Source organism: Ruditapes philippinarum, unplaced genomic scaffold (assembly GCF_026571515.1).
Source record: "Ruditapes philippinarum isolate M1 unplaced genomic scaffold, ASM2657151v2 ctg4618_1_1_1_1, whole genome shotgun sequence".
NCBI classification, from domain to species: Eukaryota; Metazoa; Mollusca; class Bivalvia; order Venerida; family Veneridae; genus Ruditapes; species Ruditapes philippinarum.
In genome coordinates, this window is record NW_026854290.1 from 72126 (window position 1) to 92911 (window position 20786).

At 32.7% G+C, this 20786-nt stretch overlaps 1 protein-coding gene across 7 annotated transcripts in view; it reads left to right on the plus strand.

The window, feature by feature from the left end:
* Positions 1–20786, plus strand: part of LOC132739694 (mitogen-activated protein kinase kinase kinase kinase 4-like) — a 96961-nt gene that overhangs the window by 66659 nt on the left and 9516 nt on the right. For 4 of the 7 annotated variants that reach the window (XM_060727455.1, XM_060727456.1, XM_060727460.1 and 1 more), the window contains 8 exons: positions 7937–8081; positions 8503–8633; positions 12613–12642; positions 14828–14854; positions 17460–17706; positions 19039–19104; positions 19632–19777; positions 20600–20663. In XM_060727455.1, the coding sequence (XP_060583438.1) occupies positions 7937–8081; positions 8503–8633; positions 12613–12642; positions 14828–14854; positions 17460–17706; positions 19039–19104; positions 19632–19777; positions 20600–20663 (856 nt within the window). The remainder of the gene's footprint in view (positions 1–7936; positions 8082–8502; positions 8634–12612; positions 12643–14827; positions 14855–17459; positions 17707–19038; positions 19105–19631; positions 19778–20599; positions 20664–20786) is intronic. The other 3 variants (XM_060727457.1, XM_060727458.1, XM_060727459.1) reach the window with 3 other exon arrangements.

Consider the following 20786-nt stretch of genomic DNA (forward strand, 5'->3'; position numbering starts at 1 on the left):
TGATATTATATTAAATTACAATGGGGTTACCTTGATTGAGTCTACTCCACATTTGAGACCAACTCTCTATAAAGACCTTTTTTGCTGATATTATTATTATGCCCCCATTTCAAAGAAAAGGGGGTATATTGCTTTGCACTTGTCGGTCCGTCGGTCCGTAGACCAAATGGTTTCCGAGTGATAACTAAAGAACCCTTAGGCCTAGGAACTTCAAACTTGGTATGGTGATTGGTCATGACCAGTAGATGACCCCTATTGATTTTGGGGTCAAGGGGTCAAAGGTCAAGGTCACATTGACCTTGAAAGCAAAAACGGTTTTCGATCAATAACTAAAGAACCTTAAGGCCTAGGAACTTCAAACTTGGTATGGTGATTGGTCATGACCAGTAGATGACCCCTATTGATTTTGGGGTCAAGGGGTCAAAGGTCAAGGTCACATTGACCTTGAAAGCAAAAAACGGTTTCCGATCAATAACTAAAGAACCTTAAGGCCTAGGAACTTCAAACTTGGTATGGTGATTGGTCATGATCAGTAGATGACCCCTATTGATTTTGGGTCAAGGGGGTCAAAGGTCAAGGTCACATTGACCTTTTAAGCAAAAACGGTTTCCGATCAATAACTAAAGAACCTTAAGGCCTAGGAACTTCAAACTTGGTATGGTGATTGGTCATGATCAGTAGATGACCCCTATTGATTTGGGGTCAAGGGGTCAAAGGTCAAGGTCACATTGACCTTGTAGGTAAAAACGGTTTCCGATCAATAACTAAAGAACCTTAAGGCCTAGGAACTTCAAACTTGGTATGGTGATTGGTCATGATCAGTAGATGACCCCTATTGATTTTGGGGTCAAGGGGTCAAAGGTCAAGGTCACATTGACCTTGTAGGTAAAAACGGTTTCCGATCAATAACTAAAGAACCTTAAGGCCTAGGAACTTCAAACTTGGTATGGTGATTGGTCATGATCAGTAGATGACCCCTATTGATTTTGGGGTCAAGGGGTCAAAGGTCAAGGTCACATTGACCTTGTAAGTAAAAACGGTTTCTGATCAATAACAAAAGAACGCTTAGGCCTAGGAACTTCAAACTTGGAATGGTGATTGGTTATGACCAATCAGATAACCCCTATTGATTTTGGCGTTAAGGGGTCAAAGGTCAAGGTCACATTGACCTTGTAAGTAAAAACGGTTTCTGATCAATAACTCAAGAACGCTTAGGCCTAGGAACTTCAAACTTTGTGTGATGTTTGGTCATGACCAGCAGATGACCCCTATTGAGTTTTAGGTAAAGGGGTCAAAGGTCAAGGTCACATTGACCTTGTAAATAAAAAACGGTTTCTGATCAATAACTCAAGAACGCTTAGGCCTAGGAACTTCAAACTTGGTATGGTGATTTGTCATGACCAGCAGATTACTCCTATTGATTTTGGGATCAAGGGGTCAAAGGTCAAGGTCACAATGACCTTGTAAGTAAAATGGTTTCTGATCAATAACTAAAGAACGCTTCGGCCTAGGAACTTCAAACTTGGCATGGTGATTGGACATGACCAGGAGATGACCCCTATTGATTTTGGGGTCAAAGGTCAAGGTCACATTGACCTTGTATGTTAAAACGGTTTCCGATCAATAATAAGAGAACCCTTAGGCCTAGGAACTTCAAACTTGGCATGGTGATTGGTCATGACCAGCAGATGACCCCTATTGATTTTGGGGTCAAGGGGTCAAAGGTCAAGGTCACATTGACCTTGTAGGTAAAAACAGTTTCTGATCAATTTACTAAAAACGCCTAGGCCTAGGAACTTCAAACTTTGTATGATGATTGGTCGTGACCAGCAGATGACCCCTATTGAGTTTTGGGTCAAGGGGTCAAAGGTCAAGGTCATGACCAGTAGATAATTTATAACCCTTATTAATTGTTTGATCACTGGGTCAGAAGTCATGCATAATAACCTTATCACATGACTAATTGGCTGCTGATAGGGGGCATACATGTTTTACAAACATATCTTGTATTTAGTTATAATGGAAACCCTGCTTAAGACCACTCCACATTTAAGACAAACTCTCTATAAAGACCAGTTTTTATTGATTTCGTTTCTTTTATCAGTCACATATGGTATGAGCCACAATTAACAAACCTTAAAGCCTAGCAACAAGAAAAAAAGTGTGCACTGCCAGGGGAGTAAAGATCTGGCATGCTGTTACAGGAATGATAAAGCACCACTGTCTGATATGGTCCTGTCATGTTAACATATTCTAATTACAATGCATTTGGAGAAGCAGCATGATTTGTGAATACATGTGGCAAAACTTTTATAAGATAGCGGGCATGTTGAGTGAAGAGTGAACAAAACCTTTGCAGAATGGAGAAATGCTAAATGACCTACAGAGATTTACCATTAAGAATTTTAGTTATCCGCTCACTATCACTTAAATTGTAATTTAACTTTTTATTTGGTAAAGGCATCAGAATTGCAGCCACTGTTTATCGCTGCATGATTGTAAGATGGTAAGACTGGACTAAATGGGTTCAAATTACTGGAGTCTATGCATATCTTAGCTGCAGCAGGTGCAGTGGTTTTGACCCTTGGTGTTGCTTCAAGTTTGTTGCACCTGAGGTTAACTAAAAACCATCTTTCTTGTTTCGGCGGGGCCATACTGACCTAAATTGGGTTGGTGCTGCTTAAAAAACCAGACAAAACAAAGTTAACTTACATTTGTTTGATTTAATTGACAGTTTTAGTCTTTACCTGAAAATTAGCATACTGAAAAGTAGCATAGTCAGGTTACAACTTGTGCCACTCTTTGCACAGTGTTTAGTATATTTCTACCTTAATGTGGGAGAGATGGATACAAAAATTTAATTACTAAAATTACCATTAAAATGAAAAAACTCTCGGATGCAGACATACTATTGTACAGTTGGATAAAGGACAGACATCAATCTCAAACTTTTTAGCTTACAAAATTAGGAGCACTATAATGCACAGAAGCGAAAGTTTGTAGATGCAGAATCTGTGGGGGATAAATTGTTTTCACTGTTTGCTTGAAAAATTTCCCATTGATGATTAAAGAATTTGAAATTTTAGTACTGGTGCAGCAGGCAGATCTGACTTGTAGAATGTTGAGGGATTTACCTGAACTAATTACAGGTCAGGGCTGTGCATACTAATTATCGTATTATTAATGCATATTTTACAGCAGGTTCAACATCTCTTTGAAATGTAAGGAATCTTGGCAGTGTGACTTCCCATAACTAAATACAATCTTGTGTTTGATTTATGCCCTTTGTGTATGCATGCCTTTTATAGTGGTCTTTTTTTTTTCTAACAAAAATCAAATTGCCGTCAAATTTTACAAGTGGCATGTGGCACAAATGAAACATGAAATCATCTATCTACCCAGGGTATTGCATTAAATCTTTTATTACATGTGTACAAAGTAGTAATTTGCTATTTTAAATTGACAAAATCGGGCTTAATGTTATATGACTAACAGACTTGGGAATTTATCATTTCCGAATATGTAAATATAAATAACCACATTATGATAAGGAAAACTATAATCCTAGCTAATTAATGTATCGTTTTTCTCATTGACTTTAAAAATATCTTAAACAAAAAATGACTCTTTTTTTCTTTTCTTTTTTGTTGCAATGAAAGCATAGTTAAGATAGTATCAATTAAGTGTTACAGATATATCAAAATCAAAGACAAATTAAAAGTTTGACAACAACTCTTAAATCTTGCGCCTTTGAAGTAATTTTGACTTTGTTTTTCTAAGTGTTTTCATTTTTTGTCATCCGTGGTTTTCATTTTTTGTCATCCATGAAAGCTGTTGTGGTGTTTCCTATCTCTTTTTGTCACTTTTTCTTGATGTAAAAGTGACAATTTTAAAGGGTTTTAAACACATGTTATTGTTAAAAAAAGAGAAGATGAAAAGAAAAAAAATAGGAAAAATTTGACGTGATTTTGTCATTTCACAAAAATTTGTCACAAACAATGGTAGAAAATTGCTATCTGAATTGACAGACTAACTTTTACATACATGTATCTAGGTCAGAGCAAAGAAAAAGTAAAAAAGAAAAAATTAAAAAAAAGCAGAAAAAAACAACACTTTTTTTAAATCTGCCTGAATTATAATGCTATACATAAAGATTTTGCGACAGATTGGTTTTTTTGATAATACACCATATTTTATTGGCATTGTGGTAGTTAAGTTGGTATCAAACAAAATAATGCTAATATTGTTTAAATAGAGGTACAGAGATATGGAGCAGAGATAATAATACAAGAGGACCAGAGATCAATCTCACCTTGATATCTGAGGCCAGTGTATGTGACATCTGCTCAAATATTGACCAGTGATGTTCATAATGACTAATTAATGACAAAAAGTCAGTAAATTACCATTTATCTTTCCTTTATTTTAAGTTTTCTGTCACCGACATTTTTGAACAAAATATGTGACTTGGAATCACCCTGTAACTTTCTAAATTTGGAACATTTCAAATAAACGTGTGTTATTTTGTATACATATGTATTAACCCTTTAAAAATAAATGATTAAATGGACATTTCCATCTTTCAATCTAGACAAAACCATCATTATTTGTGGAGAAAATTTTCAAAATTTAATATCAAAGGGGCACTTTAGAAAAAAAATACTTGTAGGCTATTCTTAATGAAATTTTCAGCTTACTATATATCAAGAATTTGCTTACAAACGGTGGTAGGTAGAAATTAGGGAAGCAGTTAGTTATAGAGTCTGGGATATCTGTTAAGAAACAACTAAATTTGTATAAGGTAGACTGGACATCATTGTATGGAAATATAATTGTCTGTAGAGACTGATTGTTTAAGCAGCCCTGGTATTTGATTTGTGTCAAAAGAGCCATGTGAAATTCTATTGTGGGTTAGTTAGGAAGGTCAGAATGACTAGTTCCATTGACAAGGCAGTCAGCTATATATCAGCTGATAGTTCTGCCAAAACTCTTCTGCATGATGGAACCTGATTATTAGTTTATTCACTGTCAATAATTGTGATGATTTATTAATTATACCCATACCTGCACATACTGTGGAGGGGGATAATACTGGAATCACTTGGTCGTTCATTAGAACGATCTGTCTCCATCAGGTCCACTGTAAATCTTTATAATACCCCTTGAAGGATTATCTTCAAACTTGGATTAAATGTAAACATAACTTACAGCAAGGTGGTGTGCTGAACCCATGCCACCATTGTGCCAGCTCAAGGTTAAGGTCACCCATGAAGGTCAAAGGTCAAATATTAGACAACAGTTTCAATGAAGATAGCTTATATTGTTGCCTTAGAAAAAGACTCACAAGGAGTCTGTCTGTTTTAACTCTATACAATTTAATACACAAATCTATACATCTTTTTGGTATTTAATTAAAATTGATGCTGTCTTGAAAATTCTCTTTCTTAAAATCTATGATTTAAATTTTTGTACAAAGATGAAAGAAATGTTGATGATTATATTTTGTATGACAATTAAGTACCAGTAAAGTTGTAAATGACATTCAGACAACCATGTTACCTGGACAGCTGGTCAAGGTGAATCAATATGTCTAAATAAATACACCAGTGTTTGTACAGGTTTTTAACCTTGTGAAGTGGGTCTTAGTGCTTCAGATATGTTCCACATGTCCACATTATAAAGACAGTGTTTCAATAGTAATATTTTGTATAAATCCTTGTACAGCTTCTTGAGTATAATTGACACCATAAGTCTGAAATGCTTAAATCAGACTTTGATGATTTCCTTAATGAATTCCTAAAGTACACAATGTTTAAATTGCACATATGTTCATGTGTACAATACAGAGTAGATTTCAAGATAAAAAGAAATATAAGGCCAAAAAAGTAAATTTTTGAGAAAAATAAGACCAAAAAAAATTCGTTTTTAATAGCTCAGTGTTTAAATCCAAGGAGTTTGCAGTATTTATTAAATGAACGGGTATCAGACCAGACCTGCAGATGTTAATCTTTTGACTGCTCAGTTTTAATCATTTTCATGCTGCAAATCCCTAAAATGACAAAAAATGACAATGAAGCAATCCAAATTTCAGAACATGGTAAGTTCATTTAACAAAGTGAGGGTGCAGATAAAGGTTAAACTTAGCATGATATAAAATCAGCACATCAAGTTGAATATGCTATTTATTTTGAAACATTCAAGTTAATATGCTAATTAAGATCAGATATAAAATCAGATTCTACATCTACTGTATTTTGGGATACACAACTCAAATGAGAGATATGCAAATCATGTAAATTATGCAAACTAACTTGTAATTTAACTTCTTGTTAGAGTTTTCTTTAAATTTGTTGGAATTACAGGGTTTTTTTAAGCCATTAGAAATGAGGGGAAATTGCAAATTTGACTTTTTGTCATTGAATCAATATCAGTTCTGTTATGAAGTCTTTATAAATCAGCCTAAAATTAATGCTGTAAAGGGAAACAAATGTTGTATTCTTATTAATTCAATCTATTTGTGTGAAGTGACTTTTTGTTCTGATTTCTAAGATAGGTCTTTTTAGACAGGTTTTATATATTAAAGTGAAAATACATTGCAATTATGTCTACTTAAATTTATATGATAAATGCTTTAAGTTAGGGTAACCCAGTCTTATTGATAATAATTAAGTGCCTAATAGTTGATCTGACGAAGAATTTTATGTTTTTATGCTTTTGGACATCAGTGGTGCTTGTTAAGCAAGAGTGAATAATTTTGAATGAACATAGGTTGTAATTATATCAATTAAGCAATTTGATTTCTCTATAATTGTAGCCATGTTTATATGCTGACCAGATGCTAGAATGTTCAGCTTTCTACAATACTCTTTCTGTCTTGTGCCTTTCTGGTTCTGTTTAGTTTATAAAGACTTATTGATGTCAAATTATATAGATTTCAAAGCCAAGTGGCTTATTAGCTCTCTTTCCTGCCTGTATAAGTTGTTTATATTAGATGCCAGAGTAATCTCTGGTAGCTGTCAGTTTACAGTACTCATCACCAACAAGAATCAACTGTAGAAACAACAACAGCAACAACAAGGCATTACCTTACTTTGTTGCCTATCGGCATAAACAACACTTATTTATTATCTCAGGCCATGAAACATGTGAGTTATAGTGTCCCGTTACAATTCAAACATTCCCGCCATGTTATCTTAGAAATTGAATATTAATTAAAACCAGAGGAAAAAACACCAATTTTCTGATTATATTAGCAACAGCTATTATTATGGTAAGGAAATGAACATGTTGGTATCTTGAAAGAGTTTTCAGTGTCCAGTTACCTGGGTATGTGTATCCAGAAATTAAGCACCTGGCTTTTGCTGTTAATAGAAATTTATCAGATGTTTGAAATATAAGCAATATGTTGAATACTTCAAGCAAAGTCATGGACTTCTGATTCTTTCATGTGACGAAGTTTTGTTGCCAGTTTATGGAGGGTTGGGGGCTTGTGCCTAAAATAAATTACAGAGGGGCACCTGAGGTCTTCCTGCACTAGTTAAGCTGAACATTAGGCACTGGCCATAATAGTGATCAGAAAAATTAAGGGGACCAAAATTTATACAGCTTTGCTAACTCATACAAAACTGAACTTGTATAAATTCTCTTTGAAGAATGGGTCAGTTTAAATTATAATATAAGGTGACTTAAAAAAATGATTCACTGCAAGTAAATGTGAGTGAAAAAGGGTTAACAATCAGAGCAACATCATCTATTCATTACTGACACTTCGTGAACTTGTAGTACTTGAAGTTTCAGGGAAGAAGGAAATTTTATTTCAAGCAAACAATACTTCATGACCAGTCATTATGTTGTTATTCATATGCACTTTCAGTTAGGCTTATTAAGTAGCCACTACAATATATATATTTATATATGTATACTTTTCTATTTTTAGAACAATAAAGGTCAGGATCAACAGGAGCTTGATCCCAAGCGTCACAGACACTCAGATCGAGAGGTTCAAAGAAATGGTGGTCAACACAAAAATGTGCAGAAAATGGCTTCCAACTCATCCTTTCCAGGTGCATTGGCTGGTGGTGGTGAGTTTTTATATCAGCAGATTTGCCGTTTTGTATTATGAACAGTCCCATTCCAAGGTTAAAGTGATTACAACATCAAAATCAAAGCTAAAGTCAGTAACATCATCAAGCAGATGGTTTTGTTTTAAAAAAAACAAGCTTAGCTAGAACTTGGTGGTCTTTGCTTTCAGATTAAAACTGGTTAAGAAATGTTGAAAGTCAAGAAATTATTAGGAATTGTGAGACTATGTTGAAATCCTCATGAAGTGAACCATTTGCTTATTTTTCTTTTATAATATCACTACAGATTATCCGTAACAAAGAAAAACAGTATCTTTAGAAAAATACAAGATTTTGCATTTAAGGAGTATATTGTTTGTTAAGAATCGCAAGAGCATCATTGAATATCTTACATGTAATGATGTTTTTCTTTCTTCAACAGCAATGCAGTCACCCCGTCACAGTGCCAGTAGTGGAGTCCTTCCAGACTTGTTACCTCCTCACACCCCGCCACAGTCTAGATCTCCACCGGCTCCTGGCCAGAGACCCCAGGACAAAACTACATCTGACGAGGTACGTTTAGTAAACATGTTCATAGTTTTATATGTTTATTATTTTATCTTACAATAATGAATTATAAAGAGCAGTGACCTTGACAAATAAAGAGCTTTATTAATGATAAAAAAGAAACATAGATAAAACAACATAATCTAATGTCTATTATTGAAGAATTAAGGATTATAGCTATGAGGAATGTCTTGTATGTTCCAGTTTCATCATTACTAAACAAATGATTTTTTTTTAAATGTCGCTGGAAATATTGAACATAATACTAAAAATATGATTGTTAGACTTATGGCTGATGAGATATACTATAACTATGACTGTTGGACTCAAGGTTGATGTAACACCAGATTTTTACATCTAGTAAATTAACTAATGTATACAATAACAAATCCTTTACTATAAATTAGACAAAAAATGTAGGCCTACTAAATTCCAAGTAGGATACATGCATTTTTGCACAAAATCAATTCCCAAATTTTGGCTGGACAAGTACTTTAACACGAAAAATGATGCCTTAAGTGAATAGCATCTGACATCTATGGCTCTTACCCTCGGAAATTATCATCAAGCAAGAATATTGTCAAAACTATCTTGTTCTTAATAAAAAAAAAAACAAGCGTCAGTTTCTTTGTTATGTGATAAATTTTGTTTTTTTTGCTTCTTTTAAGGAAATCTTAAGGTTGACACAGTTAAAAAAGAAAAAAATTATAACGATTTCCCACTGTATCTAAGTTAGGAAATGTATGTGCACGAAAATACAATATACAGTATGCATGCTGATGGCTTTTATAAAACGTTTTTCATCTCAAAAGAAGTAGTGTAGGACGCTATGTACACTGTATGTTAACAATTGATTATGAATGACAAAAATATACCGTAGTTAAAAGCAACACTGTAACATGTAAAATATCAAGTCATTTGGGAGCAAAATACTTGCAAAGATCTTCTATCCATAATGCTTTGATCTGATGTTACTCCCATAATGCTTATTTTTCTGGTAAAGGTAATCTCCCTTCGCTTACACCATTTATTTTCAAATCTCATTTTGTTAGAGGGGTTGCCATTTCATACAGGGTAGTGTGTATGCTTTGAAAGGTTGAAATTCCTTTTACAGCTTGAAATTTATCTTAAAAGTTACAAAATCTCAGGAAAAATATTTTCCATTATGTCAAAAAAACAACAACAAAAACACTTGCATGGGTGCAAGTTTTCCGGCATTGCCGGAAGTTCCGGTTTTTCACGTGCCGGAGGGATCATTTTTGCAAATCACGTAAATCCGTTGAGATATTTGGAGGGGTATGGTGCGGGTCTACTCTTTCAAACTGAGAAGTACCACCGATTAGAAGTTCATAATCGAGAACGCTATATAACATACGGATACTCACCGTTGTTCTCGAAGCGTCAATAGTAAACTTTCGCGGAAACTGCCGATAGTTTCCGAAGATATACGAGATGTTTACGAAAAAATGTATTATTAATCCCGGCATGCAATTTTATCCGTGAATTTATTACAACGATTTAGATTGGCGTGCTAATTATAATCATCCAATGAAAAAGCGGCTTCGTTACCGATTCGGCTTCAGAGTAATATGTAAACAGAAAGTAATTGTACAAGGTAGCACTCCACAGTTAATTTCAAGTTCCTGCCGTCAATGTCCTACAAGCAATACGTCTAATAATGCTGATACCAAACTACACAACCTGGAAAAAGAAAACACATTTTGTTGAGAACATATATGACATAAGATTGCAAATCTACAAAGAAATTATCCCATCTGCAATAGGCAGGCAGTCAAAAAATTTGCAATTCATTCCGTTGAAGCCCAAAATCTACAGTGGCCCGAGACCCAAAACAACACATTTCGACCCTCTGGCAAAAAATTTCTGCAAATTTACAGGCTAAAGGAACACCGTCTCTGCTTTAGCAACTCCCTATACATGCAAAATATCACAAAGAAACTAGTCCTCAACCTTGTAGATTTTTTGCTACTGCTAAAAGTTTGTACCCCCCTGTAAAATGACTTCTTTTTACCGTGCATGCTGTATAAAAGCAATGTTTACAAAAAATGGCGGCCTTGACATTCATAATCAACAGCATGTGATTTCTGGCCATGTTTTCGAATTTGCCAGTGATCATATTAGATGTCACAAAAACAAATTTTATGCTGAAAATGCATTTTAAAGACAACCAGTCATTTAAATCCAGAATATTCACTATATCCAAGAAATCCTCCCTGGCCATTCGAAGCTGTGGCTTACATTACTGTGGTGTGCTACCCAATTTGTTAGTCAAAATGAAGTTTCTACACGAAGGATTTAATACAAAAGATTTCGAGAAGACCTCAAAAAATAAATGGAGATGGGAATGGTTGTCTGTATGTGATCGAAACGGGGATAACTACGGAAACTGGCTGGAAAAGCCAGACGTTTCCGGCGTAGCTTTCTGCACTGTATGTAGAAAATCCATCAAGTATGGATCCAGCGGGAAAAAAATAATAAATGCACGCAGACGATCCAAACCATATGAAAAACAAACTTACTGTGAAACATAACCAGGCTTGTTTTAATTATCTTTTTTGAAAAAAAATTATTGTTTGTATGGAATCAGGGTCAGCTCAGCCCTAATTAAAACGTAAACTCGTTACAAATCAACTCAATTTTCAATTTATTTATATATTGGTTTGTTTTATCACTCTTTACTGTTGGAACCACAATATTAAATAGTGGAAACAATATATGAATGCACATTTCTTTTTGTGTTGAAATGTTTTTTGTTTATATTATAATTAAGAAAATGAGAGAGAAAAGAAGAAAATAATTATGTGAGCAATATTCAAGTGAAAATACTATACTACAGTATGTATGTTATCTGGCATGTAATCATTCAAGGGAATTGCATTTTAGGCCTTCAAATGTGCTATAATGCAGGAGCTTCCGGGGGACTCCGGCCCCCTGGACCCCTGGCCGGGCGTTGCCCTGGACCCACCGGGGGCCCTTGCGGCCCCCAGGCCCCCAAACAAATAGTTCAGGTTTTTCAAAATTTTTAACTTGCACCCATGCACTTGGTGGTGTCCCTTTAAAAGTACAGTTTAAAATGACTTACTAAAAACAAGGAGTCAGTGCTGATCAATATTGTTCCAAAATTATATGAGCCGCGTCACGACAAAACCAACATAGTGTGTTTGCGACCAGCATGAATCTAGACCAGCCTGTGCAACCGCGCAGACTGGTCGCAAATGCTGGCTGCCATGCTGGTCGCAAATGCATTATGTTGGTTTTGTCCTGATGCGGCTCATATATTATACATCAAAATGACACTGCCTTGAAATTACAACCTCTTAGTTCAAGAAAGTCGAACCTTTGCTGAAAGACCATCTTGCTTTAAGATACTGTCCTTTAAATATTATTCATTTTATTGGTAGACAAGTACCAGATAAATTGTTCTTGCACTATCAGTTATTACTGTGTAAAGTTATAGCCCCTGAATATCAAGCATATCCACATATAAGAGTTATTTTTTTCCAATAATGTGAAACTGACTTTCTCTTAAGTCATACATTCTCAAAAGTTTGTTTTGAAGTCAGCATAAATACTGGAAAAACAAACAAAGATGATTGTGTTGAAAAAAAATTAATACTAAATAATAATTATTGTATTAAATGCTGTAAAGATTATGTATGTATATCTTTTAATTTATTTATAAAACTTTAACACAAATGGCTTGACTGTTTTTCATTAAAAAAAACAACAACAAAATATCCAAAAGTTAAACATGATTGGGTTTTATTTCATTATAAGCCCAGCCCAACCACATCAGTCCATATTGTCCACCTTTATTTCTTGTAATTATGACATCAGTGGTAAACTATATGACAATTACATGTATTATGCATGATCTAAATGTATTTTCATGTTGTTAATTTTAAATAAAAATGTTTTTGAGATTTTTTTTATACTGAGGTAGGAAGTATATGTGTATTTTCAGCTAAGGAAATTGGCAGCAAACAACCTTCAGGTTCTTACCATTAGCAGATTTACATTTCATAATCATAATGCCATTCATTTATGATGTTTGAATATGACAATTTGTATATTACATAATTATAAATATAATTCATATATTATATAATTATAAATATGAAAAAAAAATAGTTTTGAAATTCATTCTTAGGATATAAATGAAAGTAATAAGTGTTTTGAAATTTTATTTGTAATACAAAAAATGTAGCTATCTTGTATGACATAAAACAAAAATACATAGCATATTATTTATTTCGCCTTTGTTTACTGATGATTTTTCTTCACAATTTATTAAATAGATAGAAATGAAAATTAATATTAAAAAGTAACATTTATGGATGGCAAATCATATATCATCATATCTTGAGTTATTTAATCAAATACTTAACACTCTGTGTAATGGAATCTCATTTTTTAACTGGACACACTGTATGGTACATGCTTTAAAAGGCTTCATGTGAAAACCCACTACCATACCCTTACCAGAAATAACTAAAAAGCTCTGGTTAACAAGATTAACTCTCTCAATCTTACAGAATTTTCTCTCTAAACAATGGCAAAACTGACTTGATTTTTCTTGCTAATTAATGGACAAGTACAAGGAAATAAGATTTCTATCTAATTTATCTAAATTTAATGAAAATTATTTACAAATACAACATGATAACTGATTAGGCTTTGATCGATTTAAAAGAAATGTTATAATTAATAAACTCCTGAACTTAGCATGATAATACATTGTTTAATGTTAAAGTTGAAAAATAAATTATTTACCGCATCTGAAATGGTCATGTTGACCCTTGTCTACCAGACTGTAACAAATTGTTTTGTATACCAGTGACTGAAAAAATTATGGAAAAAAAGAGAAAATTGTAATTATGAATATATCCTTATATCTATCTTTGACTGAAGAAATAATATCAATTCACTTGAATAAACGGTTTTATACTTCTTCATAATTCAGTGAATGTAAACATTACTCTTTGATAATGAAAATAGACCTGTAAAATGTAACTGAAATTTTAATGAAAGCAATTAAACAAAATTCTTTCTTGGTGAAAATTACCTCCCTTGAATATTTAATTTGTAGCAATATTACTTCCCTGTAGAAAATTTGAACCAATTAATTCACAGTTACTTCCCTTGTCAAGACTGAAACTAATTACCTCCCTTGGTAAAGTATTTCCATATTGATGGAAGCTCAAAATTCATAATCAAGTTTTCTACATTTATAATATATATATTTCTCCCTTTTCAATTAATGAATCAACAGTGATTGATATATTCCTGTACCAGTCGGGATATATGATATTATTTCCGTTTCCATAATATTTCATTTCTTTTCATTATCATGTAGATTTTTTCCCCCTTACATAGGCTACATTTAATCAGTGCCTTTCTTTACCAAGATTTATTCTTTACAATAGATAGAGCAAAAATCTATTTCTGCTTACATGTAGAATTATTATTGAGAACATAAGGATAGAAAAAAGTAAGGAAGAAATAAAAATGTATAATTATGTAGATGTCTGTTCTAAAGGAATTTAAAATACAGATTGATTCAAACTGAAAAGAATGATTTGCATTCATCTTTTCATATAATTAAGATATTTTGTTTAATAATTTAGTAGCTAGGGGAAAGGATTTGAATACTGCTATATGATACTTTGCTAGAAAGTCACCAAGGGACCTTTATATTGTATGTGTGGCTAAAATAAACATCCCCTTTAGATGTATAAGCATACTGTGTCCATCAAATGGTTTATATTGTGGTTTCAGAACCAGTGAAAGTTACGGTTTAATATACGGAACTCTGCAGCTCATTCAATTCAAAGAATTATTTTTTTTGATATTTTTACTGATTTATATTTCCAGACAGTATCTTGCTTTACTTTGACCTACTGAATCTCCTTAATGGTCTTGTCTAAAATCCATTTTGAAACTGCCCTTTATTAGGTGTAAGGATATCACTATTCACACTGGAAAGTTTCCACAAGTCATAAGTATCATGAAAACTGCTAGAATATACCTATAAGTCAAGCTGACCGAGCTCCTTAGTTGTGGCTAAAACCAAACAATTTTGGCTTCAATATTTTATTGGTACTGTAGCTGCAAAGTCTATGAATGACAGGGCGATTAAAAATGTATGTTAATAAAAATAATTTGTCTATTATTTAAAGGGCAAATTAACTCCTGGAAGAGTAGAGGTATAGTTGTTTACAAAGTATGGTTGTATATTTTTGATATGTCACGCTCGCTTTGAGATTCAAACATTTTGCACCAGTTACCGCTACAAGGATCCTACTGCTTAACTTTTGTAGAATGTTATTTTGTTAACAAATTTTAAGGGCATTGTAAAATTCATCATGAGTAGGGATTTACTTTTTTGATAGAATAGTGAAAAAATTGTTTTGTAAATAGAGAATGTTACATTGTAAGCTTTTGATTGTATACCTTCTAATAAATGCACCTTGTTTGTTAGCAATTATGGCAGTGCACAGGTTTATAAAAAAAATATGTTACTGAATGCTGATAATTAAAACCAAGAAAAAAATAGGTGAAATATTTTTACATATATTTATATTTTTTTCATGGCATAGTGTTAGTGACAGATATTTTTATGTGGGATCGATATAGATTTTACATCCTTAGATCATAGACTGACGTCATTGGTGTCCTATCGACACATGACTGTCTAGTTCATTTCTAAAATAAAAATCCATGGGAGAGATGGGCAACACTGATATTCTACAAATCTACTTTATTATCTTCATCATTATATTCAAGTAGAGTGCTTATTAGAAGGTATACATATGATCAATGTATAGTGAAAAATGATGTACATTAGCAGACTGATCCTGTAGTACGGAGAAAAAAAAATGCCCCCTCCTCCAAATTTCCATGCATGCTAATGTTCTGCAAATTTTGCTGTCTTACCCTTTCTCAATGGTGTTATAAATTTTTGGCTCTTGTTTCTGATAGTGTACGGTAATTTCTTTGAAATATGTTATTGAAAATGCTGGATCCGTTGTCATAACATATTGGTTTTTCTTGAGAAGCTAGAAAAAAGACTAATATTACGTGACAATAAATTCAATGGGAAGTCTTTTAATGAATAGATATTTATTCATGAATCCATAATTTTCTATGGAACTTGAAATTCTTTGAGAAGGGATAAAATTATATATAGATTTATTTTGGCTAACACAATAATAGGAGAATGTCATTTCTGCTTGATGACAAAATTCATGTTAGAGAAATACATAAGAAAGGTTTTAAATGAATTATTTCTGAGGCATTCCTGCATTTTGATTTAATTTAGACAACTGTTGACAACTTACGGCAAAATTCATTCTTCTTTTATTTTCAGAATTTAGAATCTCCTTTAAATTTAATGGAAACTTTATTCTATAGAAACTTCCAATAAACTTGTCATAAACTGGACTTGCTATATAAATCACAATGGCAGTGAGTGTATGTCCGTCTGTCTGTCTTTCTTTCCATTAAAAAAGCCATAAGATAAAATTCCTAAATAAACTCTACTCTCAGATGATATCTCTGTTACTTATAATAAAATATTAATAATGTTTATATCGGATGCATCCATATTGTTATTCTGCTTTGCATGGCATTGTGCTTATATATTGGTCCCATTTTGTTGAAAATGGAATTGATTTTGTAATTAGACTTGTATATATTCCTTTGTTTTCTTAGTGTCATATATGTTTATTGTATGTATATAGTCAAGGATTATATTATTGTTTAGTAATGTAGCATTTTGTTGGAGGTTTGTACAATGTTTTATGTAGTTTTTCAAAGTTAAGGTAATGAACATATATATTTTCAATCAGTAATTTCATGCAACCATTTCAGTAATTTTATGCAGGCATTCCAATAATTTCATGCAGTAATTTAATCAATTTCATGCAACCAATTAAGTAATTTCATGCATATATTTCAGAACATCCATGCAAATATTTCATGTAGATATTTCAGTACTTTCATGCAATAATTTTGATAATTTAAACCAACTATATCAGTAATTTTATGCAACAATTACAGTAATTTCATGAAGACATAACAGTCATTTCATGCAAACATTTCAGTAATTTTAATAAAAAGAGTTTTCAGTTATTTCAATTAAGAATTTCAGTTTCATGCATCCAACCATTTCAGAAGTAATTTCATGCAATAATTTTAGTAATTCCATGCAGATATTTCAATAATTTTTCGAACAAACATTTCATTAATTGTGATTGACCATGTCTTTATAAACAATCAACTGTAAGCAAAACACACATTGTAACTGCTGATTGGTGTTTATATGTTCATTACCTTTATTGTATAATTTTATTGTTTTATTAAACCAAAGCAATTGTACCTTAATCCATAAACTGTTGTCAGAGGAGTCAACAAATAGGGAGATGGGGGAATCAAAATGTGTCAGGGGCTGGAAAATAGAGAAAAAAAATTAGCGTATTTTGTAACAGGGTCTTAAGGTAATGAAAGGAAACTGGAGACTAAAGTTTAATGACTGATATTTTTATTTTGGACTGGTGCAATAGTTTTGGTGATGATATGTATTGGAAATGTATAGAAGAAAAGATGAAATTTTAGTTTGTATTTATATATACTTTCTATGTTAAATTTTGTATTGAATAAAGCAACTTTGTTTACCAGCTTCTATGTAACTTTTGTTATGAATATCAGATTTTTATTTAAAAACCTATGTATGGCTGTTATACAAAAATTAAATCGGGTCTTAGTTCGTTGTTGCAATGGACTTTATTTTCAAACATTTTTGTATTCCAGTATCGCCAAGCTGTAAGTAAGACACCATCTATGCGCCACCAGAGGTCTTTCTCGGCATTTGGGTTTGGTGCGAGCAGTGGTTCAACAGTTGGTTCTCAGTCAAGTCAGTCGAGTCAGTCACGACGCGGGTCTCAGATCAACGTAAACGTTACTCCGGCGCAGACCCAGGAGGCGACGTCAGATACCCCGGAAATCAGAAAATACAAAAAGAGATTCAATTCCGATATTTTATGTGCTTCATTATGGGGTAGGCTATCTACGTTATTGTTTAAAAACTGATAATCTTGTCTTCAATATTTATCTTTTATCAATATCAGTGTAACACTTGGTTCAAGGTTTACGTGCAACTGAATTATTCATTAACCACTGAGCATGTTCATTTTAAACTTCACTCATGTGTTGGATATTATATCTGAGACTCATAACTCTAGCATAGATCTTTACTGAGTTATTTCCTCTTTAAATTATATTACAAATTGTTGTCTTTTAGACTATTACACTATCAAGCAGTTAAATAATTAGGTACTGTTGAACTTGCAACTCTTGTTAACTGATGGTACAAAAATTCCTGATCTCAAAATAACAAAATACAATTGAGCTTTTCCAGAGATGACAAAGTTCTTTTAAACTCAATCATCCATCATAATCTCACGAAAGCTTGGCATATTTCACAACCTCTAGTGTATTGAATTCATATAAGCGTCTGTCTGACATGGAATAACAAAAAAGTCTTTGTCACCTTGAAGCTTGCCAAATGATCAGATGAAATTGGCAAAATATTTTGTAACTTGTACATGTAGGTGGATTCACTGATGGATGACATATGTGAAATTAAGCAAAACATAACATTTAGAAATTGATGTTATGTGTAAAGTTGTCTTTAGGGACTTCTTTAATTATTTTCAATGTTACAATGACTCCCTTGATATTACTTTCATGCAATAAGGTGATATTTCATTAATTATATTTTTTTACCACATTACAATTACGTCATACTGAATAAGTGTCTGTTAAATAAAAAATGACATATACTGTTTTGGTATTTTGAATGTTTTTATTATGAATGTTTTATGTATCACGTGTTTGTATTATGGCAAAGGTTGTATGTAGGTCATTTGGATGTCAATTGAATAGAAAAAAGTCATTCTCCCTGAAAGAGAAAGTTTGTATAAAGAAGATGATTATGTTTTGGGAGACATATTGTTGTTGCCTTCGCTGTCTGCCTGTCCATACATCTGTCTGTCTGCCTGTCCATCCATCTGCATTCAGCTTTTCCGGCTTCTACAGGTCAAAGTGCTGAACAGATTTCAATGAAACTTCACAGGAGTGATCATGCAGTACCATCCCTAGTTGCGCATATTTTGTTTATTTTGTGTTTGTTATTAATTAAACATTGTATGAATTGTGAATACTGATCCATATTTATTATAAAGAGGTTGGTGAAGCTTACTCTTAGACTGTAAGAGACTGACTCTAAGACAATAATTCTTCAAAACTTTTATAAGCAGGAAGCCTCCTAATTTTGTCAGTAAATATTGTGTAAACATGTGTAAAGTGAGATATATTTGATATTTTTCAGGTGTGAATTTATTGATAGGTACAGATAGTGGTCTCATGTTGTTAGATAGAAGTGGACAAGGCAAAGGTAGGTGTAAATGTTCGCAATTATAAGAATTAGTTACAGAGACACTTTAATTCTTTTTAATTTCCCATGAGCAAGCACAATCAAACTAAGTCTGCAATTTTCACCTTCTTTTTTTGTTTTCATTGCTCTGAAGAAATCTTCTCTTGTCAAAACTTGCAAAAATGAAAAAGTGAAAAAATATTCATTTCCGAGGTTTAGTGTGCCTTGAATACCATACATTGTATAATAAGGTTGGAAAAATTGTATAACGAGGTTGTAATAGTTGTGTAAGGAAGTTGGAATAATTATGTAATGAGGTTGGAAAAATTGAGTAACAAAGTTGGAAAAGATGTATAAAGAGGTGGGAAATTTGTATGAAAAAATTGTATAAAGAGGTGAGAAACTGTATTAGACTGGAAAATAGCATAATATGATATTGAACCAAATATAAAATGAGATTCAGTAGAATTATTGTATAAATAGTAACCTGAGGAAAGTACATTTATATTATATAAGTATATAATTTTGATATATTTTTCCATTGACAGTGTACTCGTTAATCAGTAGACGACGGTTCCAGCAGATGGAGGTACTGGAAAACCAGAATATTCTGGTTACCATCTCCGGCAAGAAGAACAAAATACGAGTCTACTATCTCTCGTGGTTAAAGTCAAAGATCTTCAAGTCAGAAGGGGTAAGGATTATGACCGTATTTATATTTTGCTGTTTGGTAAATTATCAACAAAAAAATACTCTCAGATACTTACTGCAAGGTGCAGGAAAACTGATTTGTTCTTACTTGTCAGTTTTTATCTGGAACATACTTTTACTTGTCTGTATGATATCTATAATGTAAATTGTCTTTATAAGCTGTGGGACAAAGTAACCCGGTGTAATAGGGGCAATGCATAGATTCCTGACTTGTCCATTTCTTATGTTTAAATTAGTGGATACAATAAGAATTTCACCACAACATTTTGTATATCAATGTTTGTGGTTAAATCTATTGTTATTTAAATAAAAGGTCAAAGTATGAATCTACCAATTGGTTTTGCCGTCCCTGCTTAGGGTACTAAAGGTTATTTTCTTAGTAAGAGTATGGTTGAGGACACTTTGAATGATGCTAATTTCTGTCCTGCATTTTTAACATGGGGGATAGGGATTGGGGAGTTGACAGTTGCTTCTGGCAAAATATAGTTTAAAGTGATGCAGAATTTTGGATTATTTATCAGATTTAAATAAAGTCCAGAAGTCAACAAAATAAACAAATTCAAATATCCATTTAATTGAGTAAATAAATGTAAAAATGTGTGTAAACGGTTACCTATGTTATATTTTATAAAAATCCAGCTTTGATTAATATCTTACAAAAGGAAGGGAAGAAAGTACAGTGTAATTAACCATTTCAAAGAATATTTTCAGACATGAGCCTGCCATTCCTTAACCAATCTAAAAGTAAGATATTTTATGGGCCATTTTCCTATATTATACATTTATTATTTTCTATTGTCTACAGAATGACAAGAGAAATGGTTGGGTGAACGTGGGAGAATTGGAGGGATGTGTTCATTTTAAAATTGGTAAGTTGGTTGCTATGGTAATATGTTACTGAGTTTTGTCTATTGAGACTTAAAATATATAAAAGTTTGTTTTATGTGTTTTATGGTGGATTCAAGGGACATGACGGATGATAAAATAAGTTT